Source organism: Mus musculus, chromosome 17, assembly GCF_000001635.26.
Source record: "Mus musculus strain C57BL/6J chromosome 17, GRCm38.p6 C57BL/6J".
In the NCBI taxonomy this organism is placed as follows: Eukaryota; Metazoa; Chordata; class Mammalia; order Rodentia; family Muridae; genus Mus; species Mus musculus.
In genome coordinates this window covers 49,868,284-49,885,065 of record NC_000083.6, presented here as the reverse complement: position 1 = coordinate 49,885,065, position 16,782 = coordinate 49,868,284, and the positions used below count along the sequence as shown (strand labels likewise).

The 16,782-nt window shown below is 49.0% G+C and overlaps 1 protein-coding gene across 4 annotated transcripts in view; it reads right to left on the bottom strand.

Annotated features, from left to right (window-relative positions):
* The window catches only part of Kif6 (kinesin family member 6), a 294,750-nt gene that overhangs the window by 24,782 nt on the left and 253,186 nt on the right, over positions 1-16,782 (bottom strand). For all 4 annotated transcript variants that reach the window (XM_006524391.4, NM_177052.3, XM_011246494.3 and 1 more), the window contains one exon: positions 14,122-14,172. In XM_006524391.4, the coding sequence (XP_006524454.1) occupies positions 14,122-14,172 (51 nt within the window). The remainder of the gene's footprint in view (positions 1-14,121; positions 14,173-16,782) is intronic.

Here is a 16,782-nt window from a genome sequence, read left to right as displayed (position 1 = left end):
GACCTGCACAGGAGATGGCTTGTGGGACAGAGTGTGTCCTCACAGCTCCGGCTTGCCCTGCAGATGTTTGAGGGCCACTGTGATGAAGAAGGAGCTCAGGGGTTTGCAGAAAGGACCACGCTCTGTGAAGCCGGAGCTGCCTGCAGTTGGCCCTCTTTAGGTGCTTGGCCCAATGTATGTAATAATATACACCACGTGACTGTCACCAGACCTCCCAGGTGTCATCTCACGAAATATTCACACCTCCTGTTCACACACACAGGGGACTTGGCCTTATCAAAGCCGGGGTCTCTCCCTCTGCAGGTGATTCCGTGACTAAAGGATACACAGGCTGCTCACTGAAGTCCGTATTAACTTACCCTAAGTGAGGCAAGGAGATGCTGTTTCCCTGAAATGACTTTCAGATCTGCAGCAGGGCCAAAACAAAGCCTCAGCACCCAGGCGCTGGCTTGTAAGGACTGCCATTCACTAACCCAAGCGCAACAACCTGTGCCGAGCTCCCGCTGGCCACGCGCAACTTAACCACTGGCTATGAGCAGGAGTCTACCGAAATCCAGGTCATCTCATGGGACTCCCGGGAGCAATCTGTCCCACCATCTTGACCACACTAGAGGTATGCAGGCAAGCAACGACAACAATTCCAACAACACTGTGAAACTGAGAGGGGTCTCTGGGCTTCTGTAGAGTATAGACTGTGGGGCCTAACATAGCCGTCACTTGGCCTGGGCCCAGCATGGCAGGAAGCAGTAGGCTCAGTTGTTCTCCCATACCAGACAGGGTATCAGAGCAGTCAGGCATTTCCTTAGCTAACCAGTGAATTCTTTCAACCCCCCACTCTGGGTTTCTGTGAGCTAAACTGCCTCCTAGAGACGTAGATCACTCAGCTTCGTCTTGTTTGAGGAGTCAAAGCGTCTCCTCTTATGGAGACTAATGGTGTCCAATGGTCAGAAAGTCTCTGGCTTCCCAATTAGACCAGATCCTGTGTGATGGCTCACATTTATTGTCAATTGAAATCATCACACTGACGGGTCCTCAGCGCCATCATCTATCTCGGTTTCGGCTCTGTGGAGTACCTTAGCAGCACATGGCATGCCTGGACTTCCGCTGCCATGAGAGCACCTGGGACACACTCATCCCTGCCCCACATTCCCTGCACACACTGTCTGTCATCCCCTCAGGGAGAACAGATGATCCTCGAGAGGAGAAAGGTGACACTTTAATACAACCACAAATGTCTAAGTCATGGAAAAGCACAGGCAAGACAGCCCCCCTTCTACCCTAGGCTGCTGTTGCCCCAAATCACATGCTTTGGGTGGCATTCTTCCCAGGCGGTTTCATGTTCCCAGAGGAGGAGCTGGGTCACAGAGACGAACAGTGTGCACAAGGTCAATCAGCAACATGGCAAAGATCCTTGGAATACTCCACACTCGAGAAAGGCGGGCCTCATACTTCCTTGAGCTTAGCTCTGTGGTCACGGCTTCTCTCTCTGGGAGCTCTCTCTCCCACTCACATCTGCTCACAGACCATTCTGACTCATATCTTTCCATGTTCTCTAATCTACCCATGATCCTCTCACCACACTCCTTCTCATCTTCAAGATCCTGCTTTAGAAGCAACGTGTCTCTTGTAACCCTCCGTTTAGGCACAAGAGAGATGGCTCTGTGGCTTGGAGCATATTGCTCTCCCTGAGGACCTGAGTTCAGTCCTGGGCTCACAATGGACTGCAATGCCAGACGCCCTCTGCTGGCCTCCTTGGACATTACACTCATGTACACATAGCCTCTCTCACACACATACATGCATATAATTCAAAACAATAAAAATAAATCCTAAAATCTTCTCTCCTGCCCTCTCAGCTTCAAGGCTCCATTGTGGCCACATGGCTGTCATAATGGCTTCCCAGAAGGGAATAAGTATGAGACCCACATGCAGGTCTTTGGGAAGCGAGGTTTCCCTATGCCAGAGAGAGGGACTTAGACTTTCTCTCTATGGAGATCTGAATGACACTGGTAAGTAGTGTGGGCCAATCCCCTGACAGGCTGTCAGAGAGCTTACTTTGATTTCTTTGGGGATCATTTATCACACACAGGAGCCACAAATGGGCTCCAAGGTGGCACAGCATTGAGGGTGAGGGCTGGCTGAGCCCTCTTGACTCTCATGTAACCTCAGACAAGGAGTGGAGCAGATGCCCTGGGAGACACTCTAAAAATAATTTTAAAAAGAAAGGAAGGAAGGAAGGAAGAGAGAGAGAGAGAAAGAAAAAAGAAAGAAAGAAAAAAGAAAGAAAGAAGGAAGGAAGGAATGAAGAAGGAAGGAAGGAAGAAGGAAGGAAGGAAGGAAAGAAAGAAAGAAAGAAAGAAAGAAAGAAAGAAAGAAAGAAAGAAAGAAAGAAAGAAAGAAAGAAAGAAAGAAAGAAACTATCCATTTTCCCCAGTCCACATCTTTCTCTTAAATGGGGGCTGGGGGGAGGGATGTATGTCTGGAGATGTGTTCCCTTCCATCATAGCCAGCAAGTAGGGCTTGGAAGAGGCCAACAGGAAGCTTGGTGGGCACCCCACAGTCCATGTGTGCCGAGTGAGGAGTGAACACTGGCCTCCTGGGTGATTTCGAGCCATGAGTGTACTGTTTCTGAATCAAGAAAAGATATACAGAGTGGGCTCTAATGAGCCGGTGTGAGCTGGTTTCAGCACACCCCTAGATCCTCTAGCACACTCCAGGAGACCAAGAACATTTTTAATAAGGCCCCCTGGATGGAACAGGACCCCAGGAAAAGTGAACCATGGGTAAGGCACAGCTTCCTGGGTTTGCGACAGGCCTGTTGCTCCTCACGGCATTGCTTCTCATGCTCACGTCTGTTTGTCCCCCCACCCCCACCCCCACCCCCTTCACCCTGGGGTTCTGGCTTCCGTGGGCTTCTTTAGCCTGGTATCCTGCCTGAAATCAGTCAGTGGAGATCATTAGCGGGCACCCGAGGGGAGGGAGAAGACAGAAAGCAAGACAGCTGAGGAGCTGTCTCTGCAGGGACTCGACTTGACTGTCACATTCAAGCTTCAGTTGTGTCCCATGGCCAAGGTTTCGATGCATCCCTCCCAGTCTCCATATGCCAGTTACTGCTCACATATGCCATGGTCCTACGGCTCTACGAGTGACAATACTTTCTGCTTTGATTGTACCCCTGGGGTGCTAGGTTGGCCCTTTTGGCTTTTCTACACTTGCCTACACCTTTATGAATAATAAAGCCTTTCTTCAATTTACTTCACAATACCTAATATGACTACTACCATATATCCTTCTTGTCAAGACCCCTGGTCACATGAGGTGCATAGCTGTCCAAATAAAAAGCATACTCTCCAGTGAAGGACTTAAGGTGGAAGACCTCCAGAGACCCCAAATGAGGAAGAGTCCAGTCACATACATGTCACAACAGTATCAGATAGGGGACAACTGTGTCCTTACTGACAGCCTCTTCTTGTGGCAATGGAGCCTTAATGGGTGGAGCAAGGAAGGAATTAGAGTGAGAGCAGCTGACCACAGACACATGACCTTAGCTGGGGTTAAGACAGAGAAGTAAGAACTAAGAACTGCAGTAAAACATGACTTTTTTTTTTTAAGATAGGGTATCTCTGTGTAACTCTGACTGTCCTGGAACTCACTCTGTAGATAAGGCTGGCTTTAAACTTACAGAGGTCCGCCTATCTCTCCTACCATGTGCTGGAATTAAAGGCATGCACAACGAACCATTTAGTTGGTTGTTTTTGTGATGAACAATGAATGACCAGTTGAATTGTGTGGTCACTCAGTTTCTGTTTGACATGGAGAAGCCAAACATCCTGTAAGCATTTCAGAGAGAGAGAGAAAGACACACACACACACACACACACACACACACACACACACAGAGTGAGAGAGAGAGACAGAGAGAGATCACGCACCAAGATAGTGATATTCACGTACATGGCCCTCCGCACTGTTCAACATGCTGGGTGTGCTCTCCACACTGTTGAGCCCACATAACTGCCCACATGCTTGGAGGCAGGAATGAGAACTGGCACATTTATGTTTTTCCCTTTAAGTCAGTGATCCTGACACAGTCACAGTGAGGCTACTTAGGATGAATTTGAGTAGGCATGGGATTCTCACTTTATTATCAAGGCAGCCATCATGATGATTAGGAAAAAAACAGTAATTTTCGTTTGAATTCTAAGCCCATGGAGTCTAATCTTTCATTGAGCTTGGGGGATTATCAGAAACAATTTCAACAAAGCTCAATTTATATTTATATGGTATAAATAACCCTCTGTGCCACCTCTTTATTTTGAAAACAAAACAAAACAAAAGCTCCAAATCATTTAATATAGTTGTTTCCATTCTTGTTTCTTAGTAAGCCATTACGGAGTTGGTGGGAGGCTCTGCGGCATCCACCATCCACTCTCCTCCACATCTCTCTGCAGATGTTGTGATTCTCACGCTTGCCATCAGCTTCTCTCCACGGTTCAGTTTCCCACTGTGCATGTTTCATGCCCCTATGCATCCCAGGCAGCACTGCATCATTGCGGGCAGCTCAGATTGGGTGGGAAACAGAAGAGAATGCAGAGCTGGGTGGGTAGGGAGGCAGGGCCGATCTCGGAGGAGTTGAAGACGAGGGTGCTACAGTCACACCTCATGAGGAATTTTCAAAGGTCTTATTAAACAACAACAACCAACCAACCAACCAACCAAAACCCAAAACAAAGCAAGTCTGAGCAGGGCTGAGGGGATTGCTTAAGTGGGTAAAGCATGTGTTATGGCCTGCTTGCAAGTGTGAAGACCTGAGTTCAAGTCCCCAGAACCACAAAAAAGCAAAAGCAAAAACAAAAACAAAAACAACCAGATGTGGTAGCACACATCTTCAAAAGCAACGTTCCTGTCGTGAGATAGGAAGCAGAGATGAGAATCCCCCACAGCTTGGGGCTGAGCTAGCCCGGTGAGTGCAGAAGCAAACAAGAGACCTCCTCTCAAACAAGGTGTATGTGAGGACCACCACCTGACGTTGTCTTCTGTCCTCTGCACATGCACTGCGGAGTGTACGGTAACATACATGTGCTTATTCACACACACATGCACACACATAAACACACATATACAGAGACTTTTTTTTTTTTAATCACAAAGTAACTTATCGATCTGGAAAGAGGCTGCACAGGTGTCCCCTTTATAAATGTTTCAGGGACCATATACCTGGACACATGTCTCAAGCACACAATGAAATGTAAACACACCCTAAGCCTCACTGAGACACTGGGAATTACACAAAGGGACACCATTGCTGGAGCTCACCTCTGCTCCACACTCTATACACCTCAGTGCCCCCCCTTTTCTTCCAATCACTAGTGCAGGTCTAAGTTCTCCATCACTAAACTGGATCTAGAACATGTATTGTGGATTCTGGTTTTCACTGGATAAACGCACCAGTCTGAGCTCATCTCTTTGCTGGCCTGCTGGGGACCGCTGAGCTTTCTGTTTAGTTGGTTGGCTTGTTTGTCTGTCACTGTGAGAGCAGTGCTGGGTTGAGTGCCTTCCTGGACTAGGCGCATTAGAAGATGTTCTAGGCTAGAAGATGAAGTAAAGAGGTTTGTGTTTTGTCTCCTGGGTGCTTGATGTCTTATTGATCCAAAGGAGCACATATGAGGTCTGAATTAGCAGGAAAGATGGCATTGGTAACTAGCCACTCCATCCTGAGGCTCCGTAGTGTTTCTACAAGGAAGCATAACTGTCGGTGATCAGATGAGGGGACTCCACCAGCCTTGCCAGTGCTGCTGACGGCTCAGAGCTCCAGTGGTGAGCGGGCTGTGCCTACTGCCTGGACATTCAGTTCCTTTTGTCTCCTGCTGCCACTGATTTGCTGAGCACCTGCTGTGTCCACTCCTATCACAGACACACATCACTTGGAAGGGAGGCCAGCTTATGGAGCATCTCCTTTTCTGTCTCCTGGGGACAAGCAAAGGGACGCTTGAGAGGACTGACAGATCGGGGTTACAGGCCTAGTGGATCACAGAGGTGTCTGCCAAACTTCTGGTCCTGCTCCTGAGGTGAGATGGTTAACTTCCTGTGCCAACTTGACTGGGCTAAGAGGTGAGGAATGTCCAGATAGCTTGTAAAATATCATTTGCTTGTGAATCTGTGAAAGTGTTCGCAAGTGGACTAAGAAAGGAAGAGCCATCCTCATCAAAGTGGGCTGTCACCATGGAATCCATTGAGGATGGGCTGTAGAGACATACAGGTCAGGCGGATTTGGGCTCTGTGAATCTGTCATCTTCCCATAGTCACGAGAGCTTCTAGTTCTCAGATATTAAAACTTAGGTCAGAACTCACACCACTGCTGCCCCTGGTTCTCAGCATTCTGATTTGGACTGGCACCATACCCACCTGTTTTCCTGAGCCCCCCGATTGCAGGACTGAAGATCGCATGACCCTTCTGCCTTTGCAATCAGTCCGGCATAATTAACCTGTTCCTATGCATCCGCCTCTACTCTCTTGCTCCGCTCTCCTGAGAGCCCTGACCGGTACACAGGGTGAGTGCCCTTCCCCTTGAGAGACACTGCAGCTCAAGACTGATGTTGGGTGGGACAGTCTTCATTCTCCACAGCCCTGGGAAGGACATCCAGATGAATGCAGGAGACTGAAGCCACAGTCTTCAACGGTGGGTAGGAAAGTGAGCTGGGGCCTTCTCACTCCTAGCCTTCCTCTTGAGCCTGGAAATTCAACTGTGGCACCCCAGTTACTCACTGTACCTCATCCTGTATTCTCACACACAGCGGTGGGCTTGAATCCACGCAAGTGGTGAGCCTTTGTAGCTGGTCTCAGAGAATTCCCTAACTTGGAACCTCTGAGATGCCATGTCATCTGTTGTCATGTAATTTCCTTTAGATTCTCTGAAATTCCAAGGAATTGACATCTCTCCCACGCGTTTCTGAGAGAACAGATGTTCTATAATTGATCCAAGCCCTCACGCGTGTCCACATCCAGTGGCATGCATCCCAAAGACAACTGCAGTCGTGGAGGTCACGCTCTGTTGCTGAGGAGCCGGAAAGAGCGAGAGCCATTAGTTCATGCCATGAGCCATCAATGAATGCAGTTAAGTCTCAGGGGCTGTGTTGGGTACTAGGCTATTAATTTGTACAAACACCTCATTTACAGATATTGGAATCCAGGCCCAGAGCCCCTTAGCTGCCTGGCACATTCGGAAGGCAAAATTGTAATGCTATAGATCTCACTGGTGGATCAACAGATGCTATGGGGACCCAGTGCTGTGTGCCAGTCACTTGCCTCAATGTTGAAGAAATATTCTGTGTCATCTTGACACAGGCTTGAACCATCGGAGAAGAAGGGCCTCTTAGATTTTCCTGTGGGCCAATCTGTGGGATGTTGTCTTGACTGTTAATTGAGGTAGGAACAGTCAGCGCAGGTGGGAGGTGATCTTGGGTTGGTTAAGAAGCAGGTTGAACATATCATGGGGAGCAAGCCAGGAGGCAAAGTTCCTTCATGGTATCTGCTTCAGTTTCTGCCTCTAGGCTCTGCCCCACAGTTACCTGACAAACTATAACAGGGCTGTTCACCCCTTCCTCTGTCTCTTGCCTTCTTGCTCCTGCTTTGTCCTCTTATCACTTACCCTCTCTCTCCCTATGCCTCTCCCCCTCTCTCTCCACATGCTCATGGCCAGCCTCTACCCCACCCCTCTCTCTACCTTTCTCTGTCTCTGCTCCCTACAATCCCCTTCCCATGCCCTGAATAAACTGTATTCTATACTATAGTGTCCTGTGGAAGGCCCCTCAGGAGGAAGGGATGTCTCAGCATGGGCCCGCTGAGGCATGCCCTTCCCCCACACCCGACTCCACCTCCACCAAGCATATTCCTTCTCTCTTTATTTTTATAAAACACAGCACTAGATTCCTAGCTTGAGCTGCTTTTCTGGATTCCCTTGGCTGTGGACTGTGATCTATAACGTGAGATAAACCCTCCCCTTCCCAAGATGCACTGGATATTACAGGATCAGCAAAACTAGCTAGAGATGCTCTGTGTAATGGTATGGGGATGAAAAGTGTCACATCCTAGAGGTATGTGCAGAGTAGAGACAACTCTTGAAAGGGCAGTGTGGACTGTCTAACTTGAGAGCTTTCAAGAAAGCCACAGGCAGGAGTTGTGTAAAATCTGTAGAACTTCCCACGGATACAAACTTAACAACAAATAGGCCCGTTGTTCTGTCTGAACTGGTCGTGGGGGGCATCTTGGAACCCTGATACTTGCCTGCTGGTCCTGCCCACTGTCACTAGTGGTCCTGGGGGTACCTTTACTACCTTGGTCTCTCAGAGTCCACTGAATCCACTGCTGGGAACCCCTTCATCTCTGTCTCAAGCAGTGGGCCTGATCCATGACTGTGAGCTACTGGTCTCACACCGTCAATCACGCTGAGCGCCCGGTGAGACCCAGGGAGTATCTGGGCTTGGTTTGTCTCTGATCTTCTTTTCAGATCTGTGGCAGACCCTGAGGATCTTAATCAAACGGGGCAAGCAAAAGCATCTGCTGTCTGAAGACAAACAGGAGCCACAAGAGGTCAGTGCAGGAGTTTCTTAAGGGAGCAGAGCTCTTGGAGGAAGAGCTGAGGGAAGTCAATAAGGTAGGACCCGGCCCAAGGAGGCCTTTCGACTTCCCAAGGCCCTCTGAGGGTGCCGGGGAGTCATCTTCAAAAGCACACCAGGCTGGTGATGATCCAAGGGCTCCTTATGTTGCCAAGGCTAGCAAGATAGGGGTGGGGCAGAGGGAAAAGGACCTGGAATAGTAGGATTTAGGGGCTCCTAGGTGTCTTTAGAACAGGCCAGTGGTGACGTTGGGTCTCTCATTACCATAAATACAAAAGAAACAGTAGACAAAGCAACTCCACAGCATCGGCAGACAGATGTCTTCAGAGGGTTGGGTCAAGGGAACATGCCTGGACATGTGCCTCTGATTGGCTGCCTCCCTCCGCCCCTCCCTCCCTAAAAGCCTCCCTGGGCTCTGGCATTTCTAAAGTTCTAATCACAGCTCTCGTTAGAATTTCGATCGATTGTGATCAGGATGTGATCTAGACCTTGATAGGATACGTGCTCCAGAGGAGAGGTGGGGTCTCGGTGGGCACATTACCCTCAGAAGACTCTCTCACTTTCATCAGCCCCACCCTGTGGCTGTCAGGAAGCAGGGTACCTGGATCCTATTATCCTGGCTGCTCACATAAACACTTTCTGTGAGTTATGCTTTAATGCCAGACCTCTCGCTTTTATGGAGGGTCGATACAAGAATCATCTGGTTGAACAACACTGGGATGTCTTTTGTAAAACTGCAGCTGAAGACATCACTCAGTGTCACTTGGTGTCCTTTACATGAGGATCCACACGATAAATTCTGCCTTGTGTTTAGTTTCAGGGAGAAATTCTATCTCTGCAGATAAATTAGTTAGTATGCTCCCTGCTGTCAGAAAATGGAAACTCAGGAATTCTGGGTGCTTCTTTCTGTTCTGCAGCTAGACAAGAGAGAACCAAATTTATCGCCTGTGTGTGTGTAATCTGCTCAGCTATGGGGTCCACAAGCACTTACCCCGGCCACTTCTTTTAAATGGACTTGTTTTATTTTATGTTTCAAACGTCTCATTGTACTTTTGTGAGATGTGTGGGTCTGGAAGCCGTCTGGGGAAGCATTTTGCTGGCCCACTGATTTGGCCTGTTTTCTGCTTATGTCGGCTGCTGGGGACATGCGCCTGAATTCCTGTGTACCCAGCTTTCAAGGAGCTCCCGTTTGAATGGGGAAAATAGCTTGGAAATTATTAGTCATTATAAAAGGAGGCTGGTGAGCTTACACACACACAAGACTGAGGAAAAATAAGACCTGGGAGAAGAGGCCCGGGGGATCTTCCTGAAGGGGGTTGAGGCTGAGCTAGCTTTGTGTACGGAAGGGAAAAGGACACTGGTTCTGAAAACTCAAAGCTGACCTCTCCTTAGTATTTGTCCTTTTTTTCCTAGTTAGACTACAGACTCTCAGACCTTAGCTCTGTGCCCCTAAACAGACACCAGAATGCCAGGCAAATTGCTGAGTAGTCAGTATGGCAGCTGGCCCAGCCTGAATCAACCAGGCTATCTGGTTTTGCATCTATTACCACTTTGGGCCTTAGCTGTTATGGGAGGACCAGCAGGGCAGACCAGCCCCGTGAGGCTCGGGGCTGGGGAACAAAGAGGTTAGAGCAGCCTTGCTTGAACACAACCATTGTTTCCCAAGCCCGAGGTAAAAACTGACTCCGGGTTGGCTAGTTTTCCCACCTCATTGCTTGTGATGAGCTGGTGATATGAAGGCTAGAGAAGAAATAGGTACCTCTTGGGGATTTGGAAGCAATAAATAAGAAAATACACAGAGACATGGTGTGAAACTCCTCAAAAACACTGGATGGTTGCCTCAACTGATCCATCAAGCACTGTATCATTCCAGGTAGCAAGGACAATACAGTTGCACCCACACTCTCAACTCTCCAAGTAATGCCTGTGTTAACGTAACACCATGGTGTTGAGTTGCACGTCAGAGTGTGGGACCTCTTAGTACTCCTCTAAGCCCATCAGTCATGTCTGTTGTAGATGTTCCTTCAAGTGGCCATTGACATGTCTCTTCAAAGCCACCTTGGATCTCTCAGGCTGTCACACCCAGGCGGTTCACTGGGCTGGGTGCTGTTTGTGCCTCATGCCAAAGTCTTCCTGAGTTTCCTTGTCCTCTGATTTTTCTAAAGAACCAAGGCTGTGAGGAAGTTTGAGTTCCTGCATATACTTTGGGCAGGACATATAAAAAGAAAGCCATGATCTGTATTTGTAGCCAGCCGAGGGAGGAGAAAACCTTGAGCACGCATGTGTGAACGCACACACATGCAGCCAACCTCATGGGGTGCTTGTTGGTACTGTCAATAGGTTGGCGCTGTTAGCAAAAGGCCCCAGAGCCCATGTTTAGAAGATTTGCCTATCCCTTTGATGTGATTCTCCCACCATAGCTGACTCTGAGCTGTTGTGTGGTGTCAATAAACTTGAACCTGAGGAAATAGAGCAATAAGCACTGTGCAGACCCCCATCCACCCCCGGAGAGGCACCATAGCTGAAGATAACTTCTCAAGCACAGCTAATAACTTAGCAAAGAATGAAATTTAAGCGTTTGTTGCTTTTGCTTTAAAATATAATGTAACTCTAAATGCACATTATTTGATTCTCAACGTCAGCTGTGTTGAGCAGTTGAGTAACAGCCCTCCATATTGTTGACACATCCCCAGTCAGTTCTTGTGACGTGGAATGAGCCAGCTCCAGTATACCCCTGGGTATGGCTTCCTTCAGCAAGGCAATGACCTCTTTCAAACAATGCCTCTTCTATTACTGCTAAATCTCTCACCTTTGGGACATGGGGTTGCTCCTGTATGCATTTCCTTGGACACTCATCTGCTTCTCCATATCGAGATTGGGTTCTTATGAAGGATGCCTGGGCCAAGCTTCCCTGCTTAGTTCCCAGGATACTCCCAACCAGTCGCCCAACCACCCTCCATAGAAACCTAGCAACATACAGAAATACTGATGCCACATGCCTCAAAGTGAAGGGTGAGGCAGAGTGAAGAGGTGGAGGGAGTGTAAATGAAAGACAGAGAAGCAGACATCGGCCATCTGGTCACTGCCTAACTCTTGCACTAGAAGCCCAAATGACAGGACGTGACAGCAGACAGCAGACCATGCCGACATAGTAGGAGTGCTACTTATCTTCCGGAAGAACCTCTGCCTTAGCTTTTGACACAAGTGCCAGCCGTAGGGTGAGGGTGGAGGAGAAATCCCCCTTCATAGACAAGAACGCCTCCTGGACTGGGGTCACTCGGGGCCACAGATTTAGACAACCTCCTAAAGCACAATGGACAGCAACCAGGAGTCAGTCCCTAAAGCTGTAACTCCTAACACCTTGTCTCTAATTGGGATACTATGGTTGTAAAGGAAACAGGTCTTTCTGAAGTTCTTAATTAGACTTCTAGCCTGAGTGCCTTGCGTTTGAAGTTTGCTGATGGCTGCAGGCGGGGCTCTGACACCTGTGAAGTGTAGAAGGCCCTAGGGAGGCAGGCAGAGAAATTAAGGCACAGGATTTCTGAGAACACACAGGAAGGCCCAGCGGGTGCTCGTCCTAGGAGGGAGGATCAGACCAGGGAGGCTCTGGCCTGGGGAGCACAGAGGACAGAGCAGCCCTTACCTGCCAGCCCATGACCGAAAAGTCTGGGCACGCTTTTCTGGGTTCAAGGTTAAAAACCACCTCTTGAATGAATGGCATCTCTACGTTGGTGTCACCTTTAATGAGTCAACACTATGAAGGCTAGAGAAGTCCCCTGTGTGAGGGACAGGTGGGATGGCTCCAGTCCAGTGACATGCCCAAAGTGAGCACAGGGTACTGGGTTTCTTCAATTGTGAGGCACTACAGGACCCAGGCTATCACAAGGGGGAGCTGCTCGTTTGTCATAAAAGTGGTCGAGTCCTAACCAGCTGGAAAGAGAGGTGGCTTTTCCAGAGATCTGTTTCACCAGCCTTCTGGAGAATGTCACTATTCTCCAGGCAATTTCATTGAGTCCCACATCAAATGAGACACTTCTGGCATCTGTCTGCCACTGGAGGTGCAGGAGGTCCCTTGGGAAATGACTGTGTGGGTTTAGTGTTGACATTACCAATGCATTCAAGTGAGTCAACCATTGTTGTAGGCTGGGAATCACAGCAGTGTTCGGAGAGACCTGGGGTCCTCGTCTAGTTCTAGCAAGCCGCATGACAGGCAGGCCACTGAATCTGCCCCATCTGGATGATGCTCTGACCTCCTTCGAATGTGGTGATGAAGAAAAGACCCGAGACACTGGTGAATTGGTCACTGTTTTTACCATAGGTTGCTGTGTAGGAGAGATCAGCACTGCCCCTAGGAAGCTCAGAATATCTCTTTTGAGGAGCAGAGTTAAGGTGGTGATGGGACAAGAGAACTTGGGGAGATAAGGAAGCAGTGGAAAGGGTGGTTGCCAACATCCAGGTGCAAGCACACAGGCTAGAGCATTGGTTTGCTCAGAGAAGGTACACAGAGCCCAACCTTTGGCTTCCTTCAACTTTCAAGGTGTTCAGGATTTGATGTTTAGCTGGATTAGTTTGGGCAACACCTACCTTCATCCTGGGGTCTCTGCAGTGCACACCCCCTCATACTGAAGGCTCTGTAGTGCACACCCCCTTCATCCTGGGATCTCTACAGTACATACCCCCCCTCAAACTGAGGGCTCTGCAGTACACACCCCCTTCATTCTGAGGGTTCTGCAGTGCACACCCCCTTCATACTGGGGTCTCTGCAGTGCACACCCTCTTCATCCTGGGGTCTCTGCAGTGCACACTCCCCTCATACTGAGAGCTCTACAGTGCATATGCTCTTCATCCTGTAGTCTCTGCAGTGCACATACCCTTCATCCTGAGAACTCTGCAGTGCACACCTACCTCATTCTGAGGGCTCTGCAGTGCACACCACCTTCATTCTGAGAGCTCTGCAGTGCACAGCACACCTTCCTCATACTGAGGATTCTGCAGTGCAGACCCCCTTCATACTGTGGTCTCTGCAGTGCACACCCCTTCATCCTGAGAACTCTGCAGTGCACACCCCCCTCATACTGAGGGCTCTGCAGTGCACACCCCCTTCATTCTGGAGTTTCTGCTGTGCACATCCCCCTCATCCTGGGGTCTCTGCAGTGCACACTCCCTTCACTCTGGGGTCTCTGCAGTGCACACCCCCTTCATCCTGAGGACTCTGCAGTGCAACCTCCCTCATACTGAGAACTGTGCAGTGTACACCCCCCTCATATTGAGGGCTCTGCAGTGCAGACCCCCTTAATCCTGGGGTCTTTGCTGTGCACCCCCCCTCATCTTGGGGGTCTCTGCAGTGCCCTCATCCTGCGGTCTCTGCAGTACACACCCCTCTCATCCTGTGGTCTCTGCAGTGCATACCCCCTCATCCTGCAGTCTCCGCAGTGCACATCCCCCTCATCCTGCGGTCTCTGCAGTGCATACCCCTCTCATCCTGCGGTCTCTGCAGTGTACTCACCAAGAGCTACTTGCTGTAGGTGCCGCTGGTTGATGGCATCTTTCAGCTGACCTGTCAGAGACACAAAGCAAAACCACCAGAGCGTTTTAAACAGGCTGAAAGAAGACTTCACTTTAGAAGAACCTGGCAAACTAAGACAGAAAACAAAATCCAGAGCTGGGGAGACCCTGGCAGCATTGCTTTCCAGTGAAAGCCCTTCTGCATCCTGGATTGTATTGGAAAGGAGAATGTGAAGATGAGCGTTAGCATATCAGCATGAGACTCACCTTGGGGGTCAATCATCTTATGGTTTAATCATGTAAGCCTGTCATTCACAATCTTTGCTGGGGCCCTGATCTCTTAAATAATCCATTATTAATAAAGGAGGAGGGAGGATATGGTCCTTTAATAACTTATAAGAACCTCTCTTCAATCCAGTCAGTTTTAAAAAAGCTGTATGAAAAGTTGATTGCCAGGTATGAAGCACACATAATTCTGGGTCACGTTAGTGAAGTTACAATGTATATAGATGGAGGTCAGCAACAGCGTTCTGTGGAACTGGGATCACAGTGTGACACTTTCTCTGGGTGTTTATCTCACAGGAGACGCTTGCAATTGGAAAATGTTCAGCAGAGAGGCCAGGAGATGGCTCGGTTGGTAAAGTGCTCAGTGGACAAACGGCGTACGCAGAACCCACATGGGAAGCTGGGCATTGTACCCCACCCATGTCTATGATGCCAGCACTGGGGAGTCAGAGATCGGAGGTCCCTGGAGCTTTCTGGCCAGGCAGTCTACTGAGTCAGCAAGCTCCAGGTTCAGTTAAAGAGCTTGTCTCAAAAATATGCGGCGGTGAGTGATGGAGAGAGACACCCAACACCAACCTCTGACCTACACACACACACACACGCACACGCACACGCACACGCACACGCACACACACACACACACACACGCTGAGAGAGAGAGAGAGAGAGAGAGAGAGAGAGAGAGAGAGAGAGAGAGAGAGAGAGAGAGAAACATCCAGAAGACGGTGACTGGGATGTGACAGGTCAGAGGTCATGCTCTTTGAGGACTTTTGAGAGGTTGCCTGAGATACTTCAATGGAGAGGAAAGACAAGGAGCTGGGATGATGACTTCCTAGTAAAGCAGTGGTGTGTGGATGCTTTATTCTGTTTACCTTGGGAGTGGGTGCATATGGAAGTCAAGCCGTAGGAAGGGCAACTTTCCTCCTCAGTTCACAAGGCGTGCACAGCCTGCACCTGGATTGGGTGTTCTCAGACAGCCCTACTGTCCCAGCACAGCAACAAGAACCTCTCAAAAGCACCAGGCAAGAGCATTTTGTGGGTTTGTAGGATGAAAATTCCCATCCTTAAAGGATTTGGGAATGGGTGACTCTGGGCTTCCTCTGTCTTGAAAATCCTAAAGTTTGGGCAGTTCTGGAGTTAGTGTGAGATTTAGCACACTCATTCTATCTCAGTGCGCGGTTTAGAGCGTGTCCCACGTGGGAACTGCGCTCTGGACACTGGGGGGAGCCGGTGTGGCCTCGCTGATCCTTTGTCTACAGCCCCAAGGTGATGGTGAGTAGCCAGTGTGTCCACCGGGAGACCTGTTCCTTTAGGAGAGAACTAGTGAGGCTAAGATGGAGGAGGATGGCACAGCTCATTCGGCTTAACTTCAACCAAAAGGATGAGCTAGACCCTTTCCCCCAACCAGTTTCACAGAGAAAGCCGTAGAGAATAAATCATTCCCGTGGCGTCCACATCTGCTCTACCTCCCCTCTCAGCACTGGGCTCAGCATCACTGAGGATTACTTCCGGTAGGCAGGGAGCAACCCTCACCCCAGAGGGTGCCACACTATCCCCAGCTTGACCGCCCCTCCAGGTTAAGCATCAACAGTTCTTCAGTGATCCCTGAGGTGGGGCGGAGCACTGCTTCCAGGTGTGTGATCACCTAGGGCAGTGGTCCTCAGCCCTCCTGGTGCTTCGGCCCCTTAATGCAGTTCTTCAGGCTGTGGTTGGTGGTCCTTAGCCATAAAATTGTTTTTGTTGCTACTGCATAACTGCAATTTTGCTACTGTTATGATACTGTAATGTAAATTGTATCCGTAATTCATAATTGTAAAATGAAATCTGATATGAGGGACATCTGACCCTTTGAAAGAGTTGTTTAAGCCCCAGAGGGGTGGACACTCACAGGCTGAGAACCGATGACCTAGATACCTCTATGGCTCAGGTACCTGTATGGCTGCATATTGCCCTACACTGGAGAAGGTTATATGGTGAGAGGGAGCCAAGGGCAGGTCTGAGCAATAGCTGCTTCCCGGTTCTGAGCAGGGACGGGTGAAACACTGGGTGTGTGTGTTGCGGGCTGGGAGGAAACCTGGCTTCGAATGACTGCATTTTCACGTGCATACAATTTTTCTTCTCTTACAAAAGCATACTGGCTTAATTACAGAAAATGAAGATTTAAAAAAAAATGGTTTCTCATGTTATTCCTAAGATGTAACTATCAAAGCAGCATTTCTTTAAATTGTATTGTATTAGGTCGTTAAGTTTTAAAAGCAGACGATGGGCCTGCTGACTAAAGTTTCATTAAAAGACCATTAAATAAAATTTAGCTTGGTATTAGGACAGACCTTCCAGCAACTTCTGGAATGGCCCTGAACATACTTCTACTGTTCTG